Source organism: Patiria miniata, unplaced genomic scaffold, assembly GCF_015706575.1.
Source record: "Patiria miniata isolate m_02_andy unplaced genomic scaffold, ASM1570657v1 HiC_scaffold_13, whole genome shotgun sequence".
NCBI lineage: Eukaryota > Metazoa > Echinodermata > Asteroidea > Valvatida > Asterinidae > Patiria > Patiria miniata.
Window position 1 is genome coordinate 16,779,156 of NW_024037051.1, and position 19,127 is coordinate 16,798,282.

Sequence of the window (19,127 nt, forward strand, 5' to 3'; positions counted from 1 at the left end):
GGGGTTTGAGCCTGCCCCTTCCAGATCGCCGTTCCCGTGCATATACAAACTGAACAAAGACATTTGACAAACTGGGGAGTTCCCAATTAACACATAATGGTGCTGGATAGCTCATTCGGTAGAGCACCGGAACGGCAATCCGGCGGTCGGAGGTTCAAATCCATCCCGCTCCAGTCAATTTCTTTGTTCACTTTTCAAAATTATCACAATGCACCTTGTCAGTTTCCCTTTGAGGTTTGTTTGAAATTGTTATTGTTTTCGTTATGATGAATTTCGAATCAGGCTGTCTAGACTATAAAACCTTTAGAACTTTAAACTGCATGCAAACGCCTGGAGAAGCTAGCTTGTACATATACTAAAGTCCATAGTCCAATCTGTATATAATCTGTCTAGATACGCGGAGCCCTTCAACGTTGACCCCCCCCCCCCAAAAAAAAACCCCACGTCATTGCCAGCAACATGCGCTAGGGTTTGTCCATAGGACCGGGGGTGTCTATATACATTTAATAGCTTTTGATAAACTGGTAAAATACCGGCCGGACAATGTTCTTATAGACTACTTTGGATGTACTAGATTAAAACACAATTAATTGACTACTTTGGATGTAGTAAATTAAAACACAAAGAATGAATACAACCGTATTTAAAACTTGTGCTCAGTGCTTTGGAGAGAGTTTAGACCACTAGTGCACGATATCCCCACCGTACACCCCTTGTAATTAAAGGCACAATAGGATCATTTTGCTTTTCAAACATGTTGTTCGTTTCCAAATAGTAACTAACTTAAAATCAGAAGAAGAAAGTTCAAAACCTAACCTGTTCAGTGAAGTTTGGCAGTGGATATTAGGGCTTGCAGTTTTCGAGAAAACAATGAAAACTATGAACAACCGTTTGATCACGAAACCATTTCGTCAAAATCAGTCGATGGACATCTACCGAAATAATTATGACAGCAAGCCAGATGGAACAATGTCTTCCCTCATGGGATATGTTTAGTACCATTATAGCAGGCGCGGTTCTACGTGGGGTGGGGGGGGGGGGGAGGGGGGGGGGCTTGGCTGAGGGTGCTTTCAACCCCTCCCTGCCCCCCCCCCCCCCCAAAGTTCTATCCTGAATTATTCATGAATTGGTCCCAACCCTCCTGGGAAAACAATACGCGTACGGGCGGGATGCGCACGCAGCGAAACTCTTCCGCTTTTTTACACGCGCCCTCTTCCGTCAGTTGCCGTAAGTAAACACTTCCTTCGGGGTCAGAGGTCACAGAATGGCGAGTGCCAACATGGCGAGTGTGCGTATTTCTCCCATCGGGTTCGTCGTCATCATTCTCCTTGCCGGGGCTGTGATCCTCTACGTCCAGCGATCATGGCACGCTCACAGCAAAGAAGACCAGAACCTCAAGATCAACGGGCCGGGGGAGAGGGTCAGCCTCCGGCAGCTGCTGTCGGCGGGCATCGAGGCGGCGGAGCGGGGCGGGTTGGAAGTCAAGAAAGTGCGAGAGGAACACAACTTGAATGAGAAAAGTAAAGGGGAGACTCGTGAGGGGGCAAACAACCCGGTGACTGATGGGGATATGAGGTCACATAAAGCCATCGTACACAGCCTCAAGAAGACATTCCCACTCCTAAAGGTAAACACGTAGGCCTGGGTTTCAAACAGAATCTAGTCTTGTCGCCTTTTTCTTGTGCAGCGATTGTCAGATTGTGATTTGAAGTTAAAAATTGTTACTGTTAAAATCCACTTTTCACTTTTGCTTTTATTTGTTGGATTTGTTTTCTTTTTCTGATTCGTGACTCAGGAGGATTTTTTTTAAAAGGGATATAAAGTCCGAAATTGTAAAATGTTCTGATTCCCAGCTTGTGAACGCGGTGAATTTAAAAATAAGTCACAAAAAAACAGTCGCTGCGCATTTCCGTTCAGTGCCTTTCCGACAAAATATGGTTCACTAAAAGAAAGCCGGATCCGGCTAAATATCCACTGCCGGAAAATATAGATGGCGTTCACTGCAGTGCACTAATGCGTAGAACCATGTGCTTCACATGAGATCCACATGAGATCAACTGAAAAAGGGTCATAAGTATTAAAACCAGACTGTAAGGTTGCAGAAGTTATTTTGGAATGATAAAAACACACTGACTAGTAAAATGAGAGAGGGGCTCGTAACTACACAATCGTCAAGATCTTTATTCCTAACAATTTAACAACTTTCTTGGACCACATGATTGTGCCCACATTCATACCATTATAACAAAGCCTACTTTTTGCTTAAAGGCAGTAAAAGTAAACCCAACTTAATTATTATCTGATTTTCTTGAAAAATATAATGTATTCAGCCACGGCTTCATATTGCAATGTTTGGTAATCCTTATCTTTAGGACACCTAGAGCTATTTTTATGAGTTCTGTTCAAAACTGACTTTTGCAGATGACTGTCCAGTACCAAAGTGACTTTTGCAGGCTAAAGCAGTCTTTTTACCTCAGATAAACTCATGTTAGTTGTAATTTTGAAAGCAATTTCAAAGAAAATGTGACTTTCCTACCTTTTTTTGCAGTTTGCCATCTTGCTTTTTAAATATTATTTCTATTTGTCATCGTCGTCTTTAACCCCTCATAAATCAAAACCCTGCCCTCTTTCCACAAAATTAAAGTAGGCTAACCAGCTGATATACAAGAAGGTGTCATTGCCAATTGTTCAAATGTGTCAAGAAACATCAGAATGTCACTTTTGAGTGTCATTTAGTCAGCTGTTTTGGTGAGTCTTTTAACCTTACATAGGAACAGGGTCCTAAAGGTAAGGATTACCCAGTGTTTGATTTCTACTTTTGAATGCTCAAACGTCTTTGTGACAGGTTGTTTCTGAGGAAAAAGAAGTGGGAGGCTGGGACGACAGCAAAATAACGCCCCTCGACACCAAACGCTCTGACGTGGTATCCGTGATACCAGAAGATGAGATGCTGCCATATGATGACATCACAGTTTGGATTGATCCATTAGATGCCACGCAAGAATACACAGGTACAAGTATCAGTCAAGGGGGGGGGGGGGGTGTGAAGGGAGGGGGTGGTGGTGAAGGGAGGTGGGTGAGGTGGGTGAAGGGGAGGGGGCCAGAAGGGGGCACTCCCTTCCCCCATCCTACGGAAAAAAGGGATGGAGAAAAGAATATTGATTATGGCATAATGTACTGTTAAGTTAGTTATTTGTACAAGTATCTACAGAATCTGCCTTAAATTGGCCATAAACGCTGATCTGTACTTGTTTACAGATTCTGAACAGCGCCCCCAAGCGTCAAAAGAGGACGTTTTGTGAGTCCTCAAACTTAAAAGAGTCCACAGAAGTCGAAACAGGAATAACATTCCAGTAGGTTCCGAACCAATGATAGATGGATGTAAGATACAAAGATTTCTGTCGACCAACTACATTTTCGTGTATATTGCCGGTGACGGCCAGAAAGGGGCGTATTTTTGTGGGTTGGAAGTTTGGAACAGAAGGAATGTTTTTTCGTTCAAGTGTGGATGAATTACTGAATCATAAAAATACCCAAAAATCTGTGTTTCTCATGTATTCATTATTGCTATTTGAAAATGTTTTTCTATTTCTACCGATACATCTGTATTAGAAATGGGAAAATGTTCCAACACTACATCGCATAAGCTATGTACATGTACATGTATGTCAAAAGAAATATCTAAGAGTGAAGTTGCTGTTCCCCGAGAGTCTTAACTTTTTAATGTGAAGTCTTCGAAAAACATAAAACCAGTTCTGGAAAGGTATACACGTATGTTAACAAATTTTGAAATTGTCACTAAAAGAACTTTCAAAGCTCACACCTAGTACCTGACACACCACAGATATGTTCTGTATACTAATACTAATAGCACCCTACTCTCACAAACAACTGCGCTGTACACGTAATAAGTCATGTATAATGATGAAAACTATTTGTGCGATTGAAAAAGTCAGGAATTACGATTATTGACACAGCTAATGAAACAGCTGTTGCTAAAGCTAATGTCAAAATACATGCTATACAAAAACTTACAACATCTGGTGTGGACAGCATAGACTGTATTGAGCTATTCAACTCTATTAAGCCATTGGCACCTGTACTACATTGTATTACAATGTGTTTATTCTCTGAAGAATCAATAAAACCATCATACAGTGCTGGGGCAGTTTTGGGCGCTACAGTAATAGGCAGGGCGGTGTTGGGCACTACAGCCCGTCTCAAAAAAATGGTACAATCGAAAACGATTTTTTTTCAATATTAAATCTCAACATTAGTAAGTCGTTTTGAGCATCACATTTAAAGAAAAAAGACCAGGCTTTCCAATACTTTTTATTTATCTCATTTGCTTTTGTCAATCCAGAGATTCAGTTTACTGCGGAACACAAAAATCAAGTTTGTTTCTTTTGCCAAGTTGCAATCTTTTGTGAGCTTCAAGACAGCATGGCACAGTACTCGAAACAACTCTGCCCATGCATAAAAGTGGCACAAAATCGATTTTGGTGTATCGCACTAAATTGATTATATCTCTGAATTGACAAAAGCAAATAAGATCAAACCAACACTATTGGAAAGCCCAGTCTTTTTTCTTTAATATTATGCCAAGTAAGAATGACTTATTTTGAAATTTCATATTGAACCAATTTTTTTTCTGATTGTACCATTTTTTTGAGACAGGCTGTACAGTAAAAAAAAGGCTTAACCCTAACAGAACTCAACCCATCAAACCCCAACGGCATGTTCTGTTGGAATTTGTCAGAGTGGGTACAGCACCCTTAAACTGACAGTCTTTTACATTGGGTTGGCACACTTCCAGAATCAAAGTCAGAAATATGTGTGTGCAGTTTCCCTTACATTGGAATTTGCCAGGATGGGTATGGTTCCTAGTAAATCATGCTAGGGAGTTAGGGTTAATAAACTCAGTGTAACCTTGCGAGTTTTTGAATTTGAATTTAAAAAGATCCTCAGAATTTATTATTGTAAACTCATTGTTTATTACTACCACAGGTAAGTGTATTTTGAATGTCTTGTGTGCCTGGATTAAGCTGGAAATCAGCCCATTATTAAATTATAATTTATGTTTTGACATATGAATCATTTAGAAAACCTTCTGGAATATGTGACCACAATGGTGTGTGTGGCGGTGCGTGGAGTGCCCACGATCGGCATCATTCATAAACCATTCAAGAAGGATGAGAAAACAGGTAAGCAAGCCATGAACACTGCAGAAGATAGAATGAGAATCACTCATCAAGTATCATTTCATTATTGTCCCTGAGCTGGACAGTTTACTGCAATTGCTTCTCAACACCAGAAATTGAGACAGCCGGTTGGCAGAATGTCTGGTTCATTGAAGCCAAACAAAACCAATTAAACTGCCCCGTCCCCCCCCCCCCCCAAAAAAACCCTACACAAAACAAACAAAAAGATCGAGTCCATAACCCTAACCTTCCTCAATCCTCCAAAGTCCTCCGGGCCGTTTTGGAGGATTTGGGAGGATTGAGGCTGAATGCAACCTACAATTTTTGAGGAATGTGGAGTATTGAGGGCACATAGACATTCAGTATCAGTTGAATTTGGAGGGTTGAGGCAGAATGGTGTTTAAAGAATAGGGTTGAGGCTGAATGCATTTTGAGAGGCAGGGCTGTTTGAGGATTTTGAAGGATTGAGGCAGTGCGTATCCTTCATTTGGAACAGAAGTGCAAAATTTTGGAGGACGTTGGAGGATTGAGGATGGTTCCTAGCAAAAAGGGCCTAGGGAATTAGGGCTTTAACACCCAGAATTCTTCAAATGGTTAAATCCTGATATAGAAGACTGCCATTATTGTATGAATGAGTACCTCAATATCAGCTTCGACTCTCAACTTTTTTGTTTAATTAAAGAAATCACTGATTAAAAAAACGTATTGATTCTGGTTTTCTAACCAAACATGTGTTGATTAATCTCCAAATTCTTTGACAGTTTGGGCCTACGTTGGAAAGACCCTATCCCCAAACCTAAAGCTGCCAGTCAAGAAAACTTTAGAAGAACTTGGGACAAGTCCCAAGATCATCGTATCACGCTCGCACAAGGGAGAAGTAGAATCTGTTGCCAAGAAATCATTTGGGGAGAAAACTACAGTTATCCCAGCTGGTGGTGCAGGTAAGTCCATTGATCCTCCAAGAAAATAGTAATAAACACTAACAAACAAACAAATACAAAACCGAACACAAATTAAACAAAGCCAGAAACAAGGACCCAGGACTCAAGGCTGAGAACCAAGAACTTGGAGCCAGGAACCCAGAACCTATAACCCAGAACCCAGGAACCTAGAGCCCAAAATTCAGGAACCAAGAGCCAAGAACCCAGGAACCCAGAGCCCATATCAGATCCCAGGAACCCAGAGCCCTTAAACCAGAACCCAAAGCCCAGGAACCCAGAGCTCATAACCAAGAAGTCAGAAACCGGAACCTAGAACCAAAATAGAACCCTGATCCCAGAACCCAGGGCATCAAATCCAGATCCTGAGCCTAAAGCTAGAGCCCAGAACCTAGAGTCCAGAACCCAGAACCCATGATAAAAGCACACACCTCAAGATGGCTGCAGTGAAAATGATCTACATGTACATTTTCTTTATATTTTTGAATAAATAAAATTTCTCTTTGGAGAATATGGATTTTTTTTCCTCAATATACTGTTTGCTATTGATTTTAATAAGGAAAAAGTACCTACCACATTGCATCCCCAGTGACAGATTTATGTCATTACCCCTGTTTTCTAGACCATTTGAATCATATAAACCTCTGTCATGATGTTTTAAGAATCATCATTTCCCAGATTTGGACATTTCGGTCTTTACTTATATGGGTGCTGTGGTCCAATGGTTACGGTGTTCGACTCGTGTGCTGTGGTACACGGGTTCGAATCCTGACGGGGAACATGGTGCTTGTGCTCTTGAGCAAGGCACTTTACCATTATTGCTTTGTCCTTCGGATGGGACGTAAAGCCATAGGTCCCATGTGTTGTGTAATGCACGTTTAACCCAGTAACACTTGTCGCTAAGACCATTTGAATCATATATACTTGAGAACCTAATTGTTGGTAGATACGTGCGCTTTAAAAGACTTCTGTATTATACTTTCAAGTTTACGTCAATTTTTTTTTTTTTATCTAGGTTACAAAGTGTGGGCACTCTTTGAAGGAACGGCCGACGCCTACATCCACACGACGCTGATAAAGAAATGGGACATTTGCGCAGGCAACGCGCTCTTGAACACAGCCAAGGGTCGCATGACCACCCTGAAAGGGGACAAGATTGACTACAACTGGAGTCCCGAGTCACCGGACCCCAAAAACGAGGGCGGACTTTTAGCAACGCTCTGGGAGCACGAGATGTTTTTAAAGAAGCTGGAGGCAGTGGTGGATGCCAAACAACGATAGCTAGAAGTATAGAGCAGATGAATTTTTTTTTGGTTATTAGTTATTCCAGAAGTCTGTACTTTTAACACAGTATGCAAGCCTGGCATCTCCATTGTGCATTGTTTATAGAGGGCGCTATTTGTAATGGGCATGGTAAAAATTAAAGGGCATGATGTACACGTACATGAATATGTGTCACTTCATAAATGTGGGGTCCAAAAGTGTTATATTATTTGTGTCCATGTTTGTTACACCTGACCTGTGTAATTTGCCATACAAGTACATGTATCATTGAAATTGCCTTCAATTATTTTTAGCTGCGGGATAGCAGCTCAACAAACACATTGTGTCTCTCCATTAGTTAGGTAGTTGACATTGTCTATTGCTCCTACATATTTTGACCGATATGAACCAAACTTTGTCAAAACTATCAATAGCCCAACCCAACATGTCACATGACCAAATTGAGATCAAAGGTCATCATGGGGTCACTGGAATCAAAAATCTGATTTTTTTAACTCGAAACACTACTCCTTCCAGAAATTCCTTGGCACAATCACGTGACTAATGCATAAACACACATTCATTGGCCCGCAGCTTCCGAGATCTGATTGAGCTTGTTTGATTTATTTGGCAGGTACTTTGCTTAACACAATCACGTCTTGGAGATGGAAGGTATAAAAGTATGTACATGTACCCTTAATTTACAAAATATTATTTTCAGATGTAACAGGGACTTGAAAAAACAACAACTCGGACCCAAAATTTCTGGACTGACTGACCCTGCAGGCCATGCGCACCAAACAGTGTCAGACATTTTGTACTGTTCACAAGTGTTTTAGTGAAAATAATGCAATTAATTGTGGGTGCATACAGAAAAATTATATTTTTGTAGTTCCTAGAAAATGACCTCGGCCCACCTTTTTAAAACCCACATGATATGGCTTGTGTTTTATTAGAATACAGTGTTTTCAACAGAAGTGCATTCCAGTACTTTAGACCAACTGGTATTAAAAGTTCATGGCTAGCATATTGTGTTTTAAGTGGCAGACTTCTGGCCGTTGCATTTTAATAGGCCATATTTTTTATTTGTCAATTGAGGGTGCTTGGAAAATCACAAATAGTGGTGAATGTACTTTTCTCAAATCTACTTACCAAATCTTCATTACTGTGTCAACTGTACTGTGCGTTTTGTCCTGGATGGCCGTGTTAGAATGGCGCCCTCTATCGGTCAACATGGACTGTTACATCTTTGATTCTTCCACATCTTTCAGCTGGTTCAATTCTGTTGAGAGAAAAATGGCCAGAACTGATGTTTTGTATAACAGGCTGAGAATGTGTAAGCGTTAAGCCAACATAGCCATTGAGACCTGAGAAAGTATGGTGATATGCTGCCCTCTTGTGGTGAATAGAGGTGATGATTTTTCAGGCTTAAAGTTCCGTTATTAACTAAAAGTAGCACTGAAGACATACCTGACCGAACTAAAACTTTCATAACAAAGTAGAAGTTTTCTATTTTATAATAGAAACCAAAAGAGATAAACAATGATAGTCTTTTTAAGAAGTAACTTCGACATAGTATACTGCATGTTGGAAAGAAGTTCATAATTTTGTAGTATAATGTTCATTTGGTTAAAAAAAACTTAATTGAACTAAACTAGGTGGAAATAAAAAATTCATAGACTTTATGCGTTAATTAAACGTACATTCTTCGTGATATTTTTCATCCCGAAAATAGATTCCTAACATAAATTGCTATTTTTCAAGCACTATAAAAGTTAGTAACTTTTGAATGCATGCAACATCAACCGAAAAAAGGGAAACATGTTTAGTTATTGAATTATTACTTTACAAATTTCTAATTATTTGCTGCCATACAATAATTCCAATCTCACGGGACGGGCTTGTTCCCGCCCCACAATCTGTATGGATAATGTACGGACCGAGAGCCAGTCTAGCTGCTCTAAAAGAGAATCTGTTTGTGCCCCCCCCCCCCCCCAAAAAAAACCCTTGCAGACGTCAAAAAATTAACAAACAAGGACTTTTTTGTTGTTCAAATAAAACACACAAGTTTTTATCTCTATTAAGGAAAACAAAAATCGAATTTGATGAGACGCAACTTTAAAGTAAACAATGCAAAAACGTTACATACGTAATTTTTTTTGGCTGCTGTACCATAGTCAATATAATTATACTACCTTTAGATAAAAAAATCTTGTTCAGTGTAACAGTTTTCTAATTAAAACATTTTCTGATAACATTTTAAAATTCCTTCTCTGAAATATTTCATTCCTCGCATGGTGGTTTTTTTTTCATTTCTCTCTTCTTTCGGGTTCTACTTTTATGTATTTTGTTGGTTTGTGGGTTCTCGTCTCTGCTGAAAAGGAAATTTCGTAGAGAAAAGAGAGGATAAAACAAAAATGTTTTTTTTTTTACTTTTCTTTTATATTTATAATTTAGCACATTGCTCATTATTATTTAGAGGTCTGCAAAAACCATATGGTACAGCCAAGCATGTCTGTTTAAGTGGCCGTTTTTTTTTACCGAAAGGCATTCGAATTTGACAAGATTCAGAGAAGGCAAGATTCGTCTTTCAGTTTTCTGGCAGCGATATTCTTAAACTGTGAAGTTTTGTTATTAAAGTTAGTGAAGGAATTTGGGCCTTCTTGTTACATCAGTTGAATTGCATGTACAGTACAATGTACTTGTAGATTTGAAATAATGTAATCTGTGTGCAGCTGGAGCGTAAGCTACTTTTGTGACCCGTTTTCTGGGAGCTGTTTTTACCGTTGATTGACCTTTAACATCGAATATTGTATTATTACACTCTAAAAAGTCCCGGGTCAGAATTGACCCGGAAAAGGGTCATGTGGGGCCTGACCCTTTTTCGGGTCAAAAATGACCCTATCCCGAGTCAAAAATGACACTTTTCCGGGTCAAAATGACCCGTAAGATGAGTCACGCAGCGTAATTTTGACCCAGAAAAGTGTTATTTTTGACCCGGAAAAAGGGTCAGGCCCCACATGACCCTTTTTCCGGGTCAATTCTGACCCGGGACTTTTTAGAGTGTATGGTCGAGTCCGAATAATTACTTGGCTTGGGCTTATAATTACACACGCGCCTATGGAAACGGTTGCAGCCACTTCCCATAATGGACACGTGTATTACCGCCGGCCGTAACCAAGTAACTCAGCCAGTTACCTAATAACTGAAAGTGTTTAGTCAAATCATGGAGTTATAGCTCCATGGTCAAATAAATAGTTTGAAGGCAGATAGGATCAGATGCATTTATCCGAAAAGTAACCTACCGAATTATTATCAAAAAGCTCACTTGGGTTAATGATGGTACTCGTACTTAACACCCCCGTGAAATTAATCCGTCATTTAAAGAAGAAATCAAGAAATACGGGTGATTTCCAACGGCCGGTCATTATTTTGAGTGATCGATTGAAATGAGGAGTGCCATGGACCAAATCATGTTTCGTGATCAAAAGGTTGTGCATGGTCTTTCACCGTTTTCTCGAAAAACTGAAACTTCAACATGTTAGATTTTGAGCATTCGTCTTTGGATAGTGGTGTTATTATTGGAAACGAAGAAAATGCATGAAAAGCAAATGATCCTATGGGCCTTTAAAAGGGCAGACTGACTCATATAAAGTAAAGACACAGCACAGCACCTTGTTTGACTATCTTTCGCTCGTCTTCACCACCGATCTCTTTACTAACTGGACACATGGCTGTCCATGCCCACGCCTCGAAGCGGCCGTCCGCCATTTTGGGTTACCCATTACGCACGCGCATTAAACGCGAGTTTTTGATGTCTCCTTCAGAGTAGGCCCCTGGTCAAAATGTTTACCTCTATGCGCTATGGCTGAGAGTAATACACGTGTTTATAGGAGTCAACTGCTTTCATAGCCTAAGACTACGTTATGGAACCTTGCCTGAAAAAAATTCTACAAAAAATAACGAAATCAATCCTCTCTTTGTGCAATTAGAATTACATGGAAGTTGTTTTATTATTTTTTTTGGATTGACGATCTCGGTTCATTGGCCCATTACAAGAAAATCGTGACTGTAAATTTTGCATTAGAATTTATGTTTTAAGATTTGTTCAAATTCTAGTCCGGGTTGTTTGCCTCAAATGGTTTGTTTTTAGTGGCCTTGTACTTTATGGACCAACAATTTGTGATGATGTGTTTTGTAGATAGCAATCTTGGTCTCTTGGGAGTTTGTCATTTTTTCAGGACACTTGAATTATTTTTCTTTATACAGTTTGGAAAAATCTTGTAAGTAAAAGTAACAGACAATGCACGTACAATAAAAGTAAAATTCTTACACATTTGGTGTCATATCGTTCATGTGATGGTTGCGAAACTTTGCACAATTACTGGACTACCCATCAAAATGGTTCGCCTTCTGCACTAGAAATTGAGTGGTAATTGGTTCGAGTCCCGCCAGATTACCTCTGGATTTGTTTCTGTCACACTGCGCATGATGCCAAGATACCTATCATGTACGTTATACATTGTCATGGTGTCGTCAGCAGAAGACACCATATAATATGAAAGTGAATTAAACTGCTGTATAAACTGCTCACTGACTGGATTGACCAGAAATTAATACTTTTTTAAGTGGCCTGAAATTTTATATAATACAATATAATAAAAAAAATCAAAATATTGAAGTCAATAACTTTGCAATACCCTTCTTAGAAATCCTGTTGTAATCCTTGAAAAAAAGCTGCTTAAAAACCAGGGATACAATTTTGGGGATTTTTCCCCCCTAAACTAAAGGACCCAATTTCATGTAGTTGTTAAACAGAAAATATTTGCTCAGAAAGTTTATGTGTTAAGCAAAAATCAACAGAGAACCAGTCACAGGTAATATACATGTACATTGCATGATACTTTGGCTTGTAACCATTGTTTGCTAAGCAATTATTTTTTGTACTTAGCAAATTTATGTGGTTACCAGCTCCATGAAAATGGCGCCATTATGGGTGCAGACCTGTAAATAGGCCCAGAATTGCCTACGCGGGCCACATCACGATTTGTATGCCCTCAATTTCTTTGCTATTAGAGCATTTTTGTGGACCATGAGCTTTTGTGAAAAAACTTGAAGATGGTTGGAAGCAGTGCACAGGAGTGCGAGCTCGTATTTCTGTGGAATTCGGATGAAATTGGGCCCTACAATTGTTTTATTTTGCAATGGAGCGCAGGCATCATTTCTCAAAATGGCGATGGGCCACACAGGACTACTTTTAGGGGTGATCATCTTTGGATGGAATTTTCTCCCGAAAGTCACCGGATTACCACCCAAAATTGAACAGAAAACAAGAGATGATGAAATGAACTTTAATCCGAAGGGTGTCTCAACCAGCTTGGATAGTTGTGAATATTTTAAACTATTTTTGGAAGTACGCATAATTATCACTGAGGTCTATGGGAGTCGATCTTGCAGGTCTGCACCCCAAGATGCCATTCGCACGTGCGCAGTGGCTCAGTGTTATCAGATCCTCCTGTCCCCTGTTGTTTTTGTTTGTTTTGTAATTCTCGATCCCCACTTTCCCCCAGGACGTGTATTATGTATCGATCATTATCGATCGATCCTGTTGCTAACGGCTGTTGCCTGGGACTGCTCGCTTTCACTTATTCTACACACAATAGTGTCTGACCATCAATTGAAATGATGTGAGTATTTTTTTGTATGGAATCAGTCAACCGATTGGGCCACCAGCACTAAGGGTACTTCTCAAACTATCCCAAAACTGAAGCTTGAAAATTTAACTCAACATTTCAATAATATAAATGTGGAAAAGATCCTTTCACGACAAGAAAAAGTTGAACAAGAAGGCATGTTACATTAGGTTACCTTACATGTAGGGAGAAAATATAGGCCATATAGTGTTTGGGTAGAAAGTTAAAGAAGGACCAAAGTTTGTGTGATCGAGGTTTTCTGACATGTTCCCTGAAATCCCAGTGTTGACATGATATATTATGGAGTTGTGAGTCTAGGTACCAGGCTTCTATGAACACCCTAACAACACAGACGCCAAGGTTATCACAGGGGAACAGTTGTTGGCCACAAATTATATCCAAAATGTGTGGTGCTTTGTTGTATTCATACTACATGTACACTAGCGAAGTTTGAGGAATGGACTAGATATTAAGCTTCTCTTGTCAGAATTTAACTGTGACTATAGTGTTCGGACAAGGGACTTCACAGTGCACATCACGGTAAGCTTTCTCGTATACATGACCAAATGTTTGTTCAACCCGATGTAACTTTGATTCGATCTATGTTATCTGATCGTTAGTTTCTCATTCTATATAATCCACGTTCACATTGTTGGTGGAGTACGGATATAATGACGAGTGTGCAAAGATATCAGGTTGATATAGTTGGCAAGGTTGTTGGATTTTCGTGGACATGTCTACGTGGAGTAGTCATGGGTGACGGGGCCGCTTTGGGGTCGGGTGTTGTCGCACATGCACCCGGCCGTTGAGTTAAAGGGGAGTGTGCAGTGCCTTTTTTTCATTACCGAGGGAGTGGGCTACACCATGGAAGCTTCCTCCATGGCTACACGTAGTACACGTGGCTACTTTTTGGGGCGCAGACCAAGGCTCAAAATTGACTAAGCCGGCCAAGTTACGGTTAATGATTCTTTCAATTTTCTCTAAATAAAAACTTTTGTACGCCCCTGCACTTGAGCATAGCTCCATGGTAGAAGTGAAGTCCGAAGGGCCTAAAAAGGTTCTAACTTGTATTTCTGAGAAATGTAGGATGAAATAGGACCCACTTTACATGAGTATTTTGCCCGATTTCTTTTTAATTTGGGGATATTTATGACTGGGACCTGTGGAAATTTATTTTCTTGCCTCCAGGCAAGCATTAATTAAGTTGTCCTTGAGAGGTGTTTGGGCTTGTTATAAAGAAACAAGGTCATTAAGTTGTACTACTGTTGATTTTCAGATGAGACTTTTAGTCGAAAAACAACTTGTTATGTTTTTGTGGTAACAAAATGCCTTTTTTTGGGGGGGGGGAGGTTTGTTTCCCTCGTTGCCCATTTAGAACATTTTTTTTATAAGATAAGATTTAAAGGTTTGCATGATGAATCGAAGCATGGAGGAAGGAAAAGATGGGTGACTGGGTAGCAATTAGATAAAGAGTTACGGTAGCACCATGTGGCACATCTGATTTATGAGTTTGTGAGGTTCTGAAGAGTTCACACTAACTCATTAAAGAGATATGTCACGCTATAAAGGGTGAGACAAAAAAACACACGAAACCCAAATGTCGGGCTAATTGTTTTATTGAAGTTCTGCATGTAGCACTTTCAAGAACTAGGATATGAAAGCCCAATTCATAAGCTTTCTTTTAGTACAAGAATCATTCAAATCACTCATGTACTTTTGAAGCTACGGAATTTTAAACACAACCACCGTTTTAAGGTTCTGTCCACGGATCACAAAAAAGGTCAGTGTTCTTTAAGCAAAACGAAAAGAAATTAAATACGGATGTGTGTGAATTGTTTTCGTTTTGCTGAAAGAACGTACACTTTTTTTGTGATCCGTGGACAGAACCTTAAAATGGTAGTTGTGTTTAAAATTCTGTAACTGTAACTTGAAAAGTACACGAAAGATTTGAAATGATTCTTGTACTAAAAAAAAGCTTATGAATTGGGTTTTCATATCCTAGATTTTGAAAGTGCTACATGCAGAACTTCACTAAAACAATGGTCCCGACATTTGGGTTTCGTTTTTTTTATTCACCCTGTAGTGCAACTATAAATCTTTATCGCATAACATTATATAACTGCTGCATCATTTAAGGCCTTACCCCTGGGAATATTAAAGTTGGTCAAAATCTTCAAAATATTGATTATTTTGTTGCAGGAACAAGTTTAGGTCTTGAAGTTACGGTTAAAACCAATTTTTTGCTTCTTTGAATGGGGGGGGGGGGGGGCGCTGCAGTGGGCTTTAACTGAACAGTATATTAGTCGATCTAATCATGGAGGAAGGAATCCATGATTTAATCATGCCATAGGAATGCTCTAACGATTAGCCTAAATTTGGACTGAAGACAACAATAAGACCTATTTTTCTTTCCTTGTTTCCAGAATGTGTCCAAGGATTAAAGTCGGAAGAATGACTAAGTCGACTTTGAAACAACCATTACATCCTGCAAGTTAACCGTGTCTCGGAGTAAGATGATGGGACGTCTTACTTTCTTCATTGGTTGTGCTCTTTAAACATCAGCCTCGTGGATCTGGATTGGATGACTTGTTATACAGTTTGCAGTCGCCTGGAAATATTAAAACTGGATGCCGAAGATCTTGCTGTGCACATGAAGTACATGTACATGTAACTTGAAGCGAGTTGGACAAATTTCCTCTGAAGAATTAAGGGATTGTGAGAAGTGAAACATCCACAGTGACAGGAGTCTAAAGTTGCTATGGATACCCCTGCATTATCCATCTGCAAACATCTCTGCTCATCCATTGATTCTGTTGCCCGTCGGCCTTCATTCGTTGGGAGGCAGATAAAGGGTATAATGTAGCTGACATTGATAAATAACTTAGCAGAGATATCGTCGTGCCGCAATACTAATACAGGCTATAAGACAGCATCACGCGGATTAGTGATTGATAGCCCACTAAGTGGCCGCCATTTTGGAATATGTCATGGTGATATGAATCTCCCAGCAACCACTCTGTCACATGATCCAACCTGTGCAATCTGAACACCTGATTGAAATGGCCAATTCACAGGGTAGACAAGCCTCCGGGGTAAACTTTAACTGCTCGACGTGCCCAAAACCTAATTTCATTTTGTGAGAGTCGAGATGCAACTTTTGGTGCCAGATGTCGTATGGAGTGCCACTTACCTATACACCCCAGCCGATCCAACCCTCTTTCGTTTTTCCGTGTTTGGTAAACGAGTACATGATTAACTTGGTATATTGACGTTTGACTTTTGTCTCACATCTGTACTGTCAATTGCTCGAGAGTGTGCTGCTGCGGCTGCAAAAACACACATTTTTTTTATTCAAAGGCACTTTGTTGAAAGCACGTCGTATACAAAGATCGATGGGAGCTTTTAACTTGGATAAACATTACACCGAGGAAATGTACACATGCGATCGGAATCTGTGAAAAGAGCGGAGCTTGAGTAGTTTATCAGTAATATGAAGTTATGAAAGGAGTTGGCTGGTCGTGTTCATTGCTAGGTGACTGAAGATATGCAAACAAGATCAGTAACGGATAACGTCGACAGTGATAGATCAGCAGAGATTGCTTTATCAGCGTTTTGCTTATGACTGAAAATCTAACTGGATCATCAGACATTACTGTTTTGATTGAAAGAATCGAGTCACTTCGTCAGCACATATGGAAAACTGACTGCGATTGTTACGAGGAGGATTGGAAATTATGTTTTCGCAAAGAAAGAACCATTGTCGATCTGTGTCGTCCTCGGCAATGGGATTGAACACGTTGTCGGTAACTCCGGCGTTGACGGCACGGAGCGTGAATTCCTGGGTGCCGTCTACCCGGCCAGAATCCGCCAGGCCCCGGCAACCATCTCGCAGCTTCTCCGCTGAATCCCTGCACGTGATCCCCCAGACCTTGGACATCGAGTCGCAGTTCCAGGTCGTCCTGGGGAAGTGTCTCTTCGACAAAGCGGTGCAGATTGCCGAGGAGGGGCAGCTGGGATCCGCCCGTGGTTCCCCGGTGAGACCGTACAGTGCTTCACCTTGCAGCTCGCGACCGGGAAGTAGCTACGGGTCATCAGGAACGAATTCCCCCATGCTCGACGACAGAACCACGCTCAAACTCCGCCCGACGCGGTGTACCTCCCCTCTCGTTAAAGGAAGCCGATCGTTTGATTCCTACATCAACAAAGGTTCCATCGACCAACTTGCCGTGGCCAAGACACGAGGAACCATCGAGTCTCCCAAACCCAGCATCTACCGCTACCTGCGTCGAGTCAAGACCGCCTCGGATCAAAACCTGAACGATTTCTCGCTCAAGGCCGAATTCACGGACAAAGTAAGGGAGGGCGATCGAGAGCAGTACTGGAGGAGGAAAAAGGAGGAGAAGATCATCGAAGAAGAGACGAGGGAGAGGAAAAGAACAGAAAAAGCCGAGATGATGATCATCCTGGAAGACATGAAGAAGGACTACGAGGAGAGGAAAGTGAAAGAAGCTCTGGAACTCCAGAGACTTCAGCTGGAGGCCGAGAGAATTGCCAAAGAGAAAAAGGAGCAGGAACTCGCACTGTTGGAAAACACTGAGAATCAAATCAACGCGGATGACATCTCGGTGGTCTCAAGCAGCTCCAAGAGCAGCAAAAAGAGATCCTCGAAGAAAGGAAAAGCTTCCAAGAAAGATAAGACCTCAAGGAAGGCGAAAAGTGCCAGGAAATCCGCCAAGAAGAAATCATCAGTAGCCCCATCGCCCTCGGATGCGGAAGGTGATAGATCGGGGAGTAACACTCCTCAGCCGATCCTTAAGTCTGACGAGCGGAGACCGAGCGATGACGGTAGCGGGGAAACCGGGCAAGGGAAGCGGGTGACCTTCCGGGAAAAGCTAGTGAGTACCCGAACTATCAGGCCGCACAAGCCAGTCGCTTCTCGGAAAGCGTCTCCCAAGAGACCCTTCCCCGGATCCTCGTCCTCAGAATCCCGCTCCACCTCACCAACGCCCGGTGGAAGGAAGAAAAAACCTGGAAGCTCGAAGGGCAAACGCGGCACGAAGAAGGGGACCAAGAAAAAGGCGATAGAACCGACGCCACCGGTTGAACCGCCTCCGGAACTAGAACGACCGGTTCCAGAACCTCCCCCTCCGGAACCAGTTGTGGAACCAGAGCCGGAAGAACCCAAGGAATCGGAGGTGATCATTGTAGAAGAACCGCCGGAGTTCTGTCCGGCGGCTGAGTACAGGACTCGTAAACAGATGGTGGAGGAGTGGCTGTACTACCGAAGTAGTTCAGCAGCATTTCGTGCCAATCCACCCATCTTATGACATCGTTATAGCTAACTTCAATGACAGCCACGTTGGATATGAAATCACGATAACATTGTCATCTGCCTTTTCAGTGCCACAAACTTTAATTGTTCGACCTTTTGGCGAACGGTTTTCGTATTTGAAACTACAAATGTATTTCAAATAGTCCATAGGCAATTATACCTTGGTGCTACCTGTTAAAAGTTCGACTATAAATTTAGCAAATACATGTACATGTTTTAAATTTTGAATTTAAACACAATGCTTCAAATTGCCAGTGCTTTAAGCATTCCTTTATTTTCATGGAAGAAATCTAAAACATGTACATGTACAATCAATTAACTGAGGCACTAATTGCCAACAGTCTTTCGTCACGGCTCATTTGTGATGTACTTTTTGTATTTTAGTCAAATACCGCTCTCTCTTTAAAATGCAGTCAGATTCGACAGGCAAGCAGTTGATGAAAAGGAAATCAGTCGCACTTGCTTGAAGATGTTTAAATGCACTGTGTGTGATATTGTACTAAAGTCGAAACAAAATGGTAATAATAAGGACAAAAGATCATTAAGAAATTTTAAGTCGCCAAAACCCCCAATTAAGATTGGTAATTTGTATTTAAAGGGTTCACACGATAAAATTTTCTGAGGAACACATTGTGTGCAACTTAAATGTATGAAAACTATTTGACATCTCTTTTTGGTTAATATTGTTTTGAAAAGTGCA

At 40.9% G+C, this 19,127-nt stretch overlaps 2 protein-coding genes across 2 annotated transcripts; both read left to right on the forward strand.

The window, feature by feature from the left end:
* Positions 1–1,226: 1,226 nt before the first annotated feature.
* LOC119721420 (inositol monophosphatase 3-like) lies at positions 1,227–7,606 on the forward strand. The gene is made up of 5 exons (XM_038191499.1): positions 1,227–1,627; positions 2,846–3,011; positions 5,103–5,204; positions 5,963–6,142; positions 7,155–7,606. The coding sequence occupies exons 1-5, from the start codon at positions 1,265–1,267 to the stop codon at positions 7,418–7,420; spliced, it is 1,077 nt and encodes a 358-aa protein (XP_038047427.1). The 5' UTR covers positions 1,227–1,264; the 3' UTR covers positions 7,421–7,606.
* Positions 7,607–13,398: 5,792 nt separating this feature from the next.
* LOC119721421 (uncharacterized protein DDB_G0284459-like) lies at positions 13,399–19,073 on the forward strand. The gene is made up of 2 exons (XM_038191500.1): positions 13,399–13,635; positions 15,519–19,073. The coding sequence occupies exon 2, from the start codon at positions 16,830–16,832 to the stop codon at positions 18,420–18,422; it is 1,593 nt and encodes a 530-aa protein (XP_038047428.1). The 5' UTR covers positions 13,399–13,635; positions 15,519–16,829; the 3' UTR covers positions 18,423–19,073.
* The last annotated feature ends 54 nt before the right edge of the window (positions 19,074–19,127 follow it).